Source organism: Callorhinchus milii, unplaced genomic scaffold (assembly GCF_018977255.1).
Source record: "Callorhinchus milii isolate IMCB2004 unplaced genomic scaffold, IMCB_Cmil_1.0 Scaffold8, whole genome shotgun sequence".
NCBI lineage: Eukaryota > Metazoa > Chordata > Chondrichthyes > Chimaeriformes > Callorhinchidae > Callorhinchus > Callorhinchus milii.
In genome coordinates this window covers 17395509-17408091 of record NW_024704749.1, presented here as the reverse complement: position 1 = coordinate 17408091, position 12583 = coordinate 17395509, and the positions used below count along the sequence as shown (strand labels likewise).

The window sequence follows — 12583 nt, the reverse complement described above, 5'->3', positions numbered from 1 at the left end:
ACAAAATTACAAGAGGTTTGGATGAAAAATACCCAATTCTATGTTTAACCATGGTGTGTTTTAAATGTCAGGTTACCTGCCTTCTTGGTAATAATAATAATCCTTGCATTTGATATAGCGCTTTTCACGTCTTCGAGACGTCTCAAAGCTCTTCACAGGATATACTGTAAAGTGAATTGATTGTATATTTGTGGGCGAAACACAGCAGCCAATTGCGCACAGCAGTGTCGCACAAACAGTCGTGGATTGAGTGACAACATTTTTTTTTTTTTCTTGAGGGATTGTACTCCAGGCTTGTGGAGTAAGGAAACCTGTCCAAGGTTTCACCCTGCCGGGAATTAAACCCAGGTCCTCTCGCTTGCGAGGCGAGTGCTCTAACTCTCTGAGTTGTCTTGTAACCAGTTTTCAGCAGGTTACACCATTGGTGTAAAGTCCTTCTGAGTATAGCTTATATTTTCTGGAACTGAGCAGGTCAGGGGGTGATCTTGGGACAGCCTCCCGACGTGAAAAACACTATCCAAAGCTAATCTGCCATCCTAATGTAGTATTGTATTAAAAATCTTTTTAAAATGCTTTTGCCGAGTACACAGTGCTCCATTATGAGCATCACAGCTGCAGCTTTGATGTGAAAACTGGCTGAAAGGTTGACTGAACACCATGAAACATTAACACTAGATTGCCGAACTGGATGACACACATGCAAGATTCATGAGCTTTAAGGAAGACATTGAAAGGATTTCTCCCTTTTCCCATCCCACACACGGAACCACAAAAGCAGAGTTCTGGATATGGGGCAGACGTCATTGACCGGTTTATACTTTTTTTTTTAAAAAAAAGAGATGGACGGATAATTAACTAGTTTGTAACAGGATTGAAGTCTGCACAGAGAAATACAGTAAGAAATCTTAGTTGAAAGCGATTGGAAAGGTCATGGTCAAAGATACATAATGTACAATGTAAGGTGAGTTACGTGTTGTATGTCGCAGATCGATTTGATTTACCTCCACGCAGAAACATTGGAGATCTTTCCCGACGAACTGAAATTGGTTGGGCAGGGTCCGTCGGCGAGAGTGAAGTGCGGGAGGAACGTGGTTAAGGGGCCAGATCTCCTCTCCCGTTCTGTTTTCACTCTCTCGGCTCTCACGAAATGGCACTGGTATTTGGAACATGGGGGTATTTACCGTTGCTCAGTGGGGACGGCTGCTGGGTTCCAGGTGGGCCCGCTTGCTTGTGTTGTGCACGCTATCCACGTGATCTGAGGAGGGGCGTTTTTGTTGCTTGCTGTGGCCGTCCATGACCCCCCGTTGCCGCTTACCGACCTCTCTGTTCGGAATGTCTTGTATGTGCTGCACAATCAGGTTAATTGCAACTGAACAGAAACAAAACGTTTTTTTTTCATTCTTCATTCAGTGATCGTATGTATATATAACACAATCCCTCCTCTCAGTTACCTTACGAGGTGTTAATACGGACTCCCAAAATATAATTCCAAGTCTATCTAAATGATCCGAACATGTTAGGGCAGGGCAGAGATCATTTACGAGAATAATACCCGGGGATTAAAGGCTTTTATCTATGATGGAAGGCAGGGTGAAACCCAGAGTTAGGGAGTTTTCAGAGGGGTGTAAAACACTGAAGTTAGATAGATATCTCTTGTCTCGTTAAAACAGGAAACCGTCATTTTAAGCTAAGGGCTAAACAAATGAAATGAAACCATTTCTTAAAGACTTGAGTGACTGGAATGCAATATCTCAGAGGGCTGTAGGTTCAGAGTTAATTGGGATGGTTAAGAGGGAGACAGATATACTAAGTGAGTCAGGGTACTATGGAAGGGAATGGGAATTAAAAGATCCTCCATATTCCAATAAAATGGAAAAATGGGCCAAATGGCCCACTGCTGTTCCTCTCTATGTCTTTGAGTTAAAATCCCAACTTGAGCCATCATTCAGCTATTGACTCCTTCCTTTTCTGGGATTATTCACGAGGGCCCTAATTCTGCACAACACCTCTGCAGGGGAGAGAGAGAGAGAGCAAAGGGGAGGAAAAACAGTTCTACAAACTGCAACCCTCAACGGCGAATGTAGAGAAGCAGAACTCAACCCCAAGGAAGGACTCATACAAATCCCACCCCCGCACCCCCACAAAAAACAACAAACTTACCCATATTATCAACTCCTCGGGGAATAATAACATCTGCGTATTTCTTTGTCTGAAAATAAGTTGACAAACAGTTTAAAAACCAATCAATTCTTCAGAACTAATTTGGTGACATCTTATCCCTCCCTCTTCACAATGGACCACAGGCAATAGGAATCTTACTCCGTAATCTCTGCTGCTGCTGACGATCTCTAATAGGAGGTGGACACGATCAGATGGAGTTGCTGTTTGAAAGAAATTCAAAGCAGACTCACCGGAAGGCAGAACTCCTCAAATGCCGGCTTTACAAACGTTGTGTATTGAGTCAGAATTTGTTCCAAGTCTCTTCCTCGCTTCATATCCCGGAACACTAAAAAGACAGAGGAAAAGAGTTTTAAACCCCCCCCTTCACCACCAATCATATGGAATAGGATTATCCCCCCATCCAACTCTTCAAATACTGTTATCTATTCATATTATAATTGTAAAGTCTGATTTGTGTATTATCCATTCGTGAACATCGTTATCATAAGGAAAGTTAAAGCTCCGTTAGTTGAGAGTACGTTGTATTTCTGCTTTACCTCTGCGGGAAAGACGTACATCGGAGTCTGTGTCGACAAACAGTTTAAGATGGAACAGGTCTCTGATCGCCTGATTATAAAACATCAGGATTCCCTCAAAAAGAACCACATCTGCTGGGTACACAGTCACGGTTTCCGCTAACCTAGGGTTTCAAATAAAACAACTGTTACAAAACCCTATTCCTGGGCAGTGCAGCACATATGACATATATCACAATATAGCCTTGGGTTTGATATAGCACACAGTGGACAGAAAGATGTCTCAAAGCGCTTCACAAAATTGTACAGTAGTGCAGTCATGACTGTGCATTGTAGGCGAATGCGGCAGACGTTTTGTACGCAGGAATGTCCCACAAACAGCCCCGAAGTAAATGACCAATTTTAGCTGAAGGCACATCTGACAATATGGCAACCGCCCCCCCCCCCCCCCCCCCCCCATCACCACCGCCACCACCGCACCGGCGGGTCAACCCACAACCTTCGAACTTGGGCGAGAGTGCGAGAGTGAGCCAGGCCGACGCCATATCCAGTCTACCGCACGCGGTCAGCCAAAGGATGGGCAAAACCGTTCCCAACAATGAACGTTAGGTACGTTAGTCCCAGGTCAGCGAGCATTCTCTTCCACAAACCGCTGCCCCGCGCTCATCTTGCTACCGCGCTCGGAACATCTGCCTAACACTCAGCGCAGGCTTGGAAACGACAAAAGACCGACGTCCTACCTGGAGTTAGTGACAAAATCATACGTGGGAACCTTAACGGTCTTCCCATCCAAGATGTCTTTCAGCGTTTTCAGTGTAAGGTCGTTATCAAAAGCATCTGAGGACAAAAAAGAAGAACGCTGAACCGGTACGTTCAGTGATTTTGTAGCTGCGCTGAGCCGAGGGGGTGACGCATACGGAAGCCCATCGCCACGCTTACCTGCTATGTTTTTTTTTTTACCTGGGTGATCAAAGTTGTACTGTCCCTTAAATGCCTTGTTCTGTTGCTCACGGGTGAGAATCTTGTAGAACCCGTCTTGACTCAAGATGACCACTTTTCGCTTATGATGATCCACTTTATTCTGCCCCAAGAGTTCCATAATCTTCTCGCAAACCGTAGACTGCGGGCGAAATTGCACGGGTTTAAAAAAGAGACCGCGGTAACAACAACCACAAGAACACCGCTTGCCTCGGATGCAGCGACGTATAACACCGCGGCGACGTCCCGAAAGCCCCGCACGCAACGCCCCGTCGAGCGAGTCGACCGTACGTCCAGCGCGACAGCGGTCGCGGAGGGAGTGACCCAATCGCGATTGCTTTTTCTCTCCCGATCAGGAACGTTCCCCGCCCACAAAACGCGCGGTCGATCCCCTTTCCAGTGCGACCCGCAACCACGCGCGTTCGGTACCATGCGGACGTGTCGCACCATCCAACCTTCTAACGCGCTGTGTTGCGCGACGAAGGCGCGTTATCAGACGCGAGGGCTACGGTTGCACGACAGCCGTTTCCTGTGCCTGACACTGTGCCTCCGGAGCTCAGTGCGCAACCGTCACTGCAGTCCTAACGATAACAAGAATAATAATAATAATAATAATAATAATAATAATGTTAATCCTCAACATTCGATACGGGGCCTCGTCGCGACAGGGTCTCAAAGCCCTGGGGGGTGAGGGTGGGGTGTGAGGGTGGGGGTGGGGTGAGGGTGAGGGGGGGGTGAGGGTGGGGGGGGTGAGGGTGGGGGGGTGAGGGTTGGGGTGAGGGTGGGGGGTGAGGGTGGGGGTGAGGGTTGGGGTGAGGGTGAGGGGGTGAGGGTGGGGGTGAGGGTGGGGGGTGAGGGTGGGGGTGAGGGTGGGGGTGAGGGTGGGGGTGAGGGTTGGGGGGGGTGAGGGTGGGGGGTGAGGGTGGGGGGGTGGGGTGGGGGGGGGGTGAGGGTTGGGGTGAGGGTGAGGGTTGGGGGGGTGAGGGTGGGGGTGAGGGTGGGGGTGGGGGGTGAGGGTGGGGGGTGTGAGGGTGAGGGTGGGGGTGGGGGTGGGGGTGATGGTGGGGTGGGGGGGTGAGGGTGTGATGGTGGGGGTGAGGGTGGGGGGGTGAGGGTGGGGGGGGTGAGGGTGGGGGGGGTGAGGGTTGTGGGGGGTGAGGGTGGGGGTGAGGGGGTGGGGGTGTGTGAGGGTGGGGGTGTGTGTGAGGGTGGGGGGTGTGGGGGGTGTGTGGGTGTGAGGGTGGGGGGGTGGGGGGGGTGTGTGGGTGTGAGGGTGATGGTGAGGGTGGGGGGTGGGGTGGGGGGTGAGGGTGGGGGTGGGGGGGTGTGTGGGGGTGAGGGGGTGGGGGGTGGGGGGTGTATGTTTGTGTGGGGGGTGTGAGGGTGGGGGTGAGGGGGTGGGGGGTGTGTGAGGGTGGGGGGTGTGTGAGGGTGGGGGGTGTGGTGGGGGTGGGGGGTGTGTGAGGGGTGAGGGGTGGGGGGTGTGTGAGGGGTGGGGGTGAGGGTGGGGGGTGTATGTTTGTGTGGGGGTGAGGGTGTGATGGTGGGGGTGTGGGGGTGAGGGTGAGGGTGGGGGGTGTATGTTTGTGTGGGGGTGAGGGTGTGATGGGTGGGGGTGTGGGGGTGAGGGTGAGGGTGGGGGGTGGGGGGTGTTTGAGGGGGTGGGGGGTGAGGGGTGTGGGGGTGAGGGGGTGAGGGTGGGGGGTGTGGGGTGGGGGTGGGGGTGATGGTGAGGGTGGGGGGTGTGTGAGGGGGTGGGGGGTGTTTGCCGTACTTTCCCACTCGCTGTCCCTCCGCTCACCCCGATCAGGAAGGGGCCGCCCCTGACTCTGGCGGTGGCGGTGACCGCCCTCTCCCTCTCCCGCTCCGCGGTGTCCGCCATCGCTCTCTCTCTCTCTCTCCCAATGCAGCGGCGGCTCCGCCCACCGACACCTCAACTCCTCCTTCACTCACAGCGGCAGCGTCGGGGGGAGAGGGGGGAGAGGGGGGGGAGAGGGGAGGGGGGAGGGGAGAGGGGGGGGGAGGGGGGGGAGGGGGGGGGGGAGGGGAGGGGGGGAGGGGAGAGGGGGGGGCAGAGGGGGGGAGAGGGGAGAGGGGGGGAGTGGGAGGGGAGAGGGGGGGCAGAGGGGGGGGGGAGGGGGGATGTGGGTTTAAAGAGAGGAAGTGCAAAACACTCACACACACACACATTGGGTTCTTTGCTGATTCCCCGTAATTAATCCACAATTAATAATAAATAATAATATTATTAATCGTAAATAATAATAATAATAATCCTCCCCTTTGGCCCCATCGCCAGTGTTTTATTAGGGTTCAAGGAGGCCCCGAACATTGTCTGACTCCACAGTCGGCTGCTGTGATCCATTACCACGGAGCCCGACTCCTACTGCTGGAGAAGGACTCCTACTCCCCCTCCCTACCTGCCCGTACCCTCCGTTCCTCTGGCTCCGGTCTGCTCCACGTCCCCCGCCCCAACCGCCCTACCATCGGTGGCCGGGCCTTCAGCCTCTCAGCCCCCAGGCTCTGGAACTCCATCCCCAGTGCCTTCGCCGCTTCCTCCCTTTCCTCCTTCAAGGCCGGTCTCAAAACCTTTCTCTTTGACCTTCAGCCTTCAGCTCCCCTCTCGACTCTCTACCCCCTCCTCGCCCCCTCCCTCCCCTCCCCTCCCCTCACCCTGACCATTTCCCCCCTCCTCGCTCCCTCCCTTCCCTCCCCTCACCCTGACCATCCCCCCTCCTCGCTCCCTCCCTTCCCTCCCCTCACCCTGACCATCTCCCCCCTCCTCGCTCCCTCCCTTCCCTCCCCTCACCCTGACCATCTCCCCAATGCTCGGGTCATGACCCAACTGTGCAGCGCCTTGGGACGTCCTCCTGACGTGAAAGGCGCTTTATAAATGGAATCTTGTTGTTGTTGTGGTTGGTTTTGTTTTACAGTAATGGGTCGTCATCTTATGTGATGGTGTCTTCCCCCATGACGGGGCTGGACACCCACCGTTAGACAGGTTTGGGCTCTTAAGTTGACTGCCGCGTTTCGCCCACAAAAATGTACACTTTGCAGCATATTCTGTGAAGCGATTCGGGACGTCTCGAAGACGTGATGAGGCGCGCCAGCAAATTATTATTGTTGTTCATGAGATGAGACGTGGATTTGCCCCCTTTCTTACGTCTCTAGAGTCCTGTGGCTCAGTGGTTAGAGCACTCGCTTTGCATAGCGAGAGACCGGAGTTCAATTCCAGGCAGAGGGCGAAACCTCGGGCAAGTTTCCTTACTCCACACAGAGCCTAATAACAATACCTCCAAAACCCAAAACAATAATAAATTGTTCATTTTCAATCTACGACTGTTTGTGGGACATTGCTGTGCGCCATTGGCTGCCGCGTTCGCCCACAAATATACAGTCGATTCACTTTACAGTGTGTTCTGTGAAGCGCTTTGGGACGTCCTCCCGACGTGAACAGCGCGATATCAAATGCGAGGATTATTATTATTATTGTTATTATTTCGCCAGTCACACTGAACCCAGCTCGAAGCTCCTGTCTTAACTCACACGGTGCGCAACGTGCAGTTGTGCGCTGTCGTTTCCGTGTCGTAATGGAAAAGGTCTGATCACACACGGCTATTTAAGAAGCATCGACAAAGGGAGCAGTAATGTCTCGGTCCTGAACACAACCCTGGTGGGAATTATATCCACTCCGTTTACCTACAAACCACCGTCTCTGACAATGTGACTCTTTGAAACTGCAAAACAAAAGCATGTTCAGAACTTGTCTATGATGTTGCATTCACAGCTCACCTCGGCTACACGGTCTTCCGTTTACGTGCACCTATTGGTTGATACGAACGTTTCTTAATGCTTTATTCTTCTGAAAATAGGAAATGTGCTCAATAAGAGCCAAAGTACTTCTGGGAGAGTGTAATAAAACTACGCTGCCGCAGAACTGTCCGTCCGCCTGCCCGCTCAGGTGGACGTTAAAGTTCCCGTGGTGCTCTTCGAAAAGAAGGGAGAAAGAGTTTCTTTCTGCCCCGGTGTCCTGGCCAACAAATCCCCCCCCCACAAATAAAATCGGCCACTCGCTCCGTGGGCTGTTTGCAGGTCATTGCTGCGCGCGAACTGGCTGCCGGATTTTGCCCACACAACACGCAGTCAACCCACTTGACAGTGCATCCTGTGATGTCTCGACGAACGTGATAAGGCGCTATATCAACTGCAAGGATTAATATTATTATTATCATCAGTATATACGTGTCTCCTTCCCAGCTCGGCCTCTGACGCCGGCCACTGCTGGCACGGATGGTTCCACATTCCCCGTTTCCACACAGCTCCACAAACAGCCTGTGAATTATTAATCCAGTGCAGACAGCGCCGGTTTGTGCAAGAAACATAAAACCAGCCTGGAGCGAGCGAGGGAGAAGCAGCGGCAGAATGGAGCCAGGTATTTCACAATAAACCGCTGCGTTTACGCGAGGTGAAGGATTGAAACTTGTGGAACGGGGCGGATGGGGTTGGGAAAGGAATGTGGTGACTTTTGCTCGTCTCGGTTGTTTCAGCCAAGGTCGGTCCAGGCGTCTTACTGAGCGTTACGTACCCAATCTGCACCGTGGATTGTGTTTCAGTTACCGCAGTGTTAAGACGAGGCTGAGCGGTAGAATTCAGACTGAACCTACAATTCATTCCTCTCTTTTAACTGGCATTTCCCCCACTCCCCCACCGCCCCGTCGGACCACCGCGGGGGAGTGAAATTAAATATTATACTGATAATAATCCTTGCATTTGTTATAGCACGTGATCTCCACCTGATAAAACAATGATAAATTGGTCATCTTCAATCCACGACTGTTTGTGGGACGCTGCTGTTCGCAACTGGCTGCCGCGTTCGCCCACAAATATACAGTGAATTCGCTTTACAGTGTGTTCTGTGAAGCGCTTTGGGACGTCTAGAAGATGTGAAAAGCGCTATATCAAATGCGAGGATGATTATTATTATTATTATCTCGTCATTGGCACGTCTCAAAGCCCTTCACAGAATAGATTGTAAAGTGGATTGAATGTGCAAGACACCGAAACGACAAACTTTGCTCACCGGCCACTAAGTGAACTCGTTTGTACAGTAGTTGGTTCCCTCCAGTAAGAACACAAACTCAGCAGTCGCTTATATATTAGCAGCTGTGATAAACCAGCGCAGAAGTCATTCGTAATAAGAGGTTAATCTCAGATTATTAACTGCTTGTGCACTCAGCAAGAGTTTTTCAGCCGCACGTTATACACCTCAGTCCAGGGAAGGGTTACTTATCGTCTCATCTATCTGTTGAGACGTCTCGATGACGCGATAAGGTGCTATATAAAATGCGAGGATTATTATTAATTATTATTATAACAAAGTCAGGGACATGTTCTCACATTTTGAGTTCTTTCAGCAGTCAGAGACGATAGAGATGGGCCCCAAGGATCACAAGACAATGAACGTCAACAGAGAGGAACATCCGAGAGTCAACCGCAGACACAGAATATGACCTTCCACACCCATGTTATTGAACAAAGTGAGGCGGTTTCTAGCCCTGGGATTAACTCCTCGAGGAATGCTGAACACCAAGGAATCAGTGACTGTGCCCGTCAGCCCACAGACACCAGTGGGGAGGTGCAGGTACCTGTGAACGCACTGGGATACGTAAACAGAGCCTATGTTGGAGAACCTCCACCATATTCTCCTCCAGACCCAAAGGCCATCCATCTAATGTACCAATTCTATGGCACCCCTTTCCCAGGACAATTACCCACTATATACCAGCCTGGAGCCCAAGATCAAGCCTTGTTTCAGCAACAGAATATGCCTCTTGGGCCTTATCCGTTCTCCATTGTAAGTATTAATCCCTCAAAAACAAATAATAATTTGGTCACTCAATCCACGACCGTTTGTGGGACGCTGCTGTGCACTATTTCGCCCACAAAACAGGCAGTCAATTCACTTTACAGTAGAGCCTGTGAAGCGCTTTGTGACGTCTTGAAGACATGATAAGGCGCTGTATCAAATGCGAGGATTATCATTATTTATTATGATTTTGCAATGTCACTTCAAGAGGCCACAAGGTGGTGGTGTAGGAAGTAAAAAAAAATTGAACAAGACAACACACTGTTGGATCAAAGCAGCAGAAGCTTTACTCGGCTTCTCACCATCTGTGTTCATTCTAATCAGAATTCTACATATAGCCTCTTACCACGTCTATCTATACGTGTCAATGAAATATCACCAGAAAACTAACGTTGCTTTTTATTCGGTAGCAGTGACACAATATTTATATGGACCCTGTGCGCTAACACAGTAATCGCATGCTGTGGTGCGGGCAGCCGGGCTTCAGCGACTGCTCTGCTGTCCTCTGAAACTCTCATCCACGCTCACTTTGCCTCGTTACCTCTCCCGCTGTTTGAAAATCTGATCACTTTGACCTCCAGTCACCTCTAACCTCCTCCTACTTTTGGCTCCATGTTCACTGCTCCTATGGTGAATGACTTTGAGACATTTTCTTTTATGTGGCTTCACAGAAATGAATGCTTTTGCTGTTGTCATGACCTGACATACAGTACCAATTTACAGCGAATCACTGTATAATTATAGCTTTTCCCGAAACTTAAAATAACACTAAAAGCACTACTTCTGGATGCCTAAAAAGGTTCATTTTGAATTACTAAGACGCGAACAACTAAAGAACCAATCTGCTGTTAGAATATTTGTTTTTAATAGACCATATTTCATAATGATGATATATTTAATGTTCCGATCTTACTATATTTTGAAGAATTATATATATATAAATAAAATTCACATATTGTATACGTGTTCAGGAAAATAAAGTTGCTCCACATTTCAGAATTTGCAGGTGACAGGTTTAACCCTGATTTAATTTGATTTTGCACGCTGCTGTGCGCAATTGGCTGCCGCGTTTTGCCCACAAAACATACAGTATAGACATGTGAAGCGCTTTGAGACGTCTCGAAGATGTGATGAGGCGCTGTATCAAATGCCAGGATTATTATTGTTATTTTTTTTCTGTCCGATTTCATTGGAAACAACAGTTGGGAGACTGCAACTGGCCTCAGCCTGAACAGATCGGGGAGTTGTTGGTAACATCAGTCCGGTTTGATCAGTGATTGATCAGTAAATCAATCACTGCTTCATTGCTATCCAGAGAACCCTGCAGAGAAACTGCTTGCACGTTCAATTGGAGTGGAAGGAGGTTTCAGGCTCAGCTGTGGTGCACCCTGTCCTCAAACAGCCTCCGCCATTCAGTGTTACGCAGGAAATAATAGCCACATACTTGGTCAGTGAACGAGCAGAGTCTGTGCATCGCTCATCTGGCATCATTGATAATTTAGCAGCGATCGGATTGCAATGCCTATTGCAATACAATCACCACCGTGGCTGCAGTCATAATAATAATAATAATCCTTGCATTTAATACAGCACCTTATCACGTCCTCTGGACATCTCAAAGCCCTTCACAGAATATAATGTAAAGTGAATTGACTGTACGTTTTGTGTGCGATGATAATAATAATAGTAATAATAATGATAATCATCTTTGCCTTTGATTGTAGCACCTTTCATGTCAGGAGGATGTCTCAAAGTGCTTCACACAATCCCCGGGAATGTGCGGTGACTTTACAGTATTTTGGAGGTGAACGAGAGTCGGTGGTATAGCGCACTAAGCCAATGTTTCTCTTTTTATTTCTGCGCGGGCTGCAGTATAACTATCAGTTACCCGGAGTCCCCCCAACACAGGAACAGTGGCGGCCACCCAAAGATTACATGGTGGAGTCTATCCTGGTGACAGTGTTCTGCTGTTTGCTGTCAGGAATCCTGGCCATTATCTTCTCGCACGAGGTAGGAAACCGTTCACAGATTGACGTGTAATACACCTTTTTTTTTTTTACAACCCCCCCCCCCCCCTTCCTTCCCCCCTATTCCACTCCCTCGCCCCCCCTAACCCATCCCTCCATCTGAGATGTAATGCTCCATGTTAAAATGTTTGATCTCGAGATTTTATTTTCATGTGGCCCGAGCCCTAAACTTCTGCCTAATCCTAGCACCGCAAAATCTATTTTATCTTAAATCCAATACAGCAGTGTCACCCCACCGACCTCATTGCCAGCCAATGGTTCTTATCGTTCAAATAATTCTTAAACTGCCTTAAGGAACGAGTAATTAATGCACTTAAAGTCCGGGTAATCATTGTGTGTCGAACATGTTTGGGACCCATCAGCACTCACTCTACTTGGATGTATTTTTTTGGCGGTGGTGGGGGGGGGGGCAGAATTAATCGGCGTCAGATACACCGTTTAAAAACCCTCTTGTAGCATTTCACGTCTCACAAACCTAATTTCCGGAGCTCAGCGTTGAAATGATTTGGTCATTTGGGTTTTATTTCCCCACAGACACGAATGGCCACTCAGAGAGGAGACCGGATTCTTGCTAAAAGTGCCTCCGGGAAGGCCCGGTCCCTGGTTTTGTTCAGTTTGCTTTTTGGCGTCTTTGTTTCCATCGCGTGGGTGATATATGTGATCGTGGCACTTTACTTTGCTTAAATCTAGCAATGTACTTACTTAATACATCCGTTAATCTAATCCGACCTGACTCAGTCCCACCCAATATCCTATCTTGACTCCTTATAATTTATTGTTAAATTGTGTAAATAGTTTTAAACTTAGAAAGTTTCATCCTATGATTTCTCCTGCTCCCTATTCAGTGACTTCAGGCTGGAAAGCATACCTGAATCGGCATTGTGGATATATAATAATAATAATAATAGTCCTTGCATTTGATATAGCGCTCATCACGTCATCAAGAGTTTTCAAAACACTTCACAGAATATACTATAAAGTGGATTCCAATGTGTGGGGACGGAGAATGCTCGAGA

General features: G+C 49.3%; 2 protein-coding genes across 5 annotated transcripts; one reads left to right on the top strand and one right to left on the bottom strand.

The window, feature by feature from the left end:
* Nucleotides 1–330: 330 nt before the first annotated feature.
* uck1 (uridine-cytidine kinase 1) lies at nt 331–7658 on the bottom strand. Of its 3 annotated transcripts, none has more exons than XM_042337289.1 (7): nt 7467–7658; nt 3657–3816; nt 3437–3533; nt 2718–2860; nt 2412–2506; nt 2161–2209; nt 331–1369 (listed from the first exon to the last, which is right to left on the bottom strand). In XM_042337289.1, exons 2-7 carry the CDS (start codon nt 3793–3795, stop codon nt 1188–1190), a joined length of 705 nt encoding a protein of 234 aa, XP_042193223.1. In that variant the 5' UTR covers nt 3796–3816; nt 7467–7658; the 3' UTR covers nt 331–1187. The 3 variants fall into 3 exon arrangements, with proteins under 3 accessions (XP_042193223.1, XP_042193222.1, XP_042193221.1); XM_042337288.1 differs by lacking the exon at nt 7467–7658 and adding an exon at nt 5476–5618; XM_042337287.1 differs by lacking the exon at nt 7467–7658 and adding an exon at nt 5449–5617.
* Nucleotides 7659–7768: 110 nt separating this feature from the next.
* On the top strand, nt 7769–12361 carry LOC103183035 (proline rich transmembrane protein 1B). 2 transcript variants are annotated; one of them, XM_007900263.2, is made up of 4 exons: nt 7769–8106; nt 9092–9528; nt 11413–11550; nt 12102–12361. In XM_007900263.2, exons 1-4 carry the CDS (start codon nt 8097–8099, stop codon nt 12249–12251), a joined length of 735 nt encoding a protein of 244 aa, XP_007898454.1. In that variant the 5' UTR covers nt 7769–8096; the 3' UTR covers nt 12252–12361. The 2 variants fall into 2 exon arrangements, with proteins under 2 accessions (XP_007898454.1, XP_007898453.1); XM_007900262.2 differs by having other exon boundaries at nt 9089–9528.
* The last annotated feature ends 222 nt before the right edge of the window (nt 12362–12583 follow it).

What these genes read in the sequence shown, in the direction of transcription:
- LOC103183035 (XM_007900262.2), top strand. An exon ending in GGCCTTATCCGTTCTCCATT is followed by an intron (nt 9,529 to 11,412) that starts GTAAGTATTAAT and finishes CGCGGGCTGCAG; the next exon opens with TATAACTATCAGTTACCCGG. An exon ending in CCATTATCTTCTCGCACGAG is followed by an intron (nt 11,551 to 12,101) that starts GTAGGAAACCGT and finishes ATTTCCCCACAG; the next exon opens with ACACGAATGGCCACTCAGAG.
- uck1 (XM_042337287.1), bottom strand. Translation starts at nt 5,556, where the DNA reads ATGGCGGACACCGCGGAGCGGGAGAGGGAGAGGGCGGTCACCGCCACC. An exon ending in GATTTTGTCACTAACTCCAG is followed by an intron (nt 2,861 to 3,436) that starts GTAGGACGTCGG and finishes TTGAAACCCTAG; the next exon opens with GTTAGCGGAAACCGTGACTG. An exon ending in TGTACGTCTTTCCCGCAGAG is followed by an intron (nt 2,507 to 2,717) that starts GTAAAGCAGAAA and finishes CTGTCTTTTTAG; the next exon opens with TGTTCCGGGATATGAAGCGA.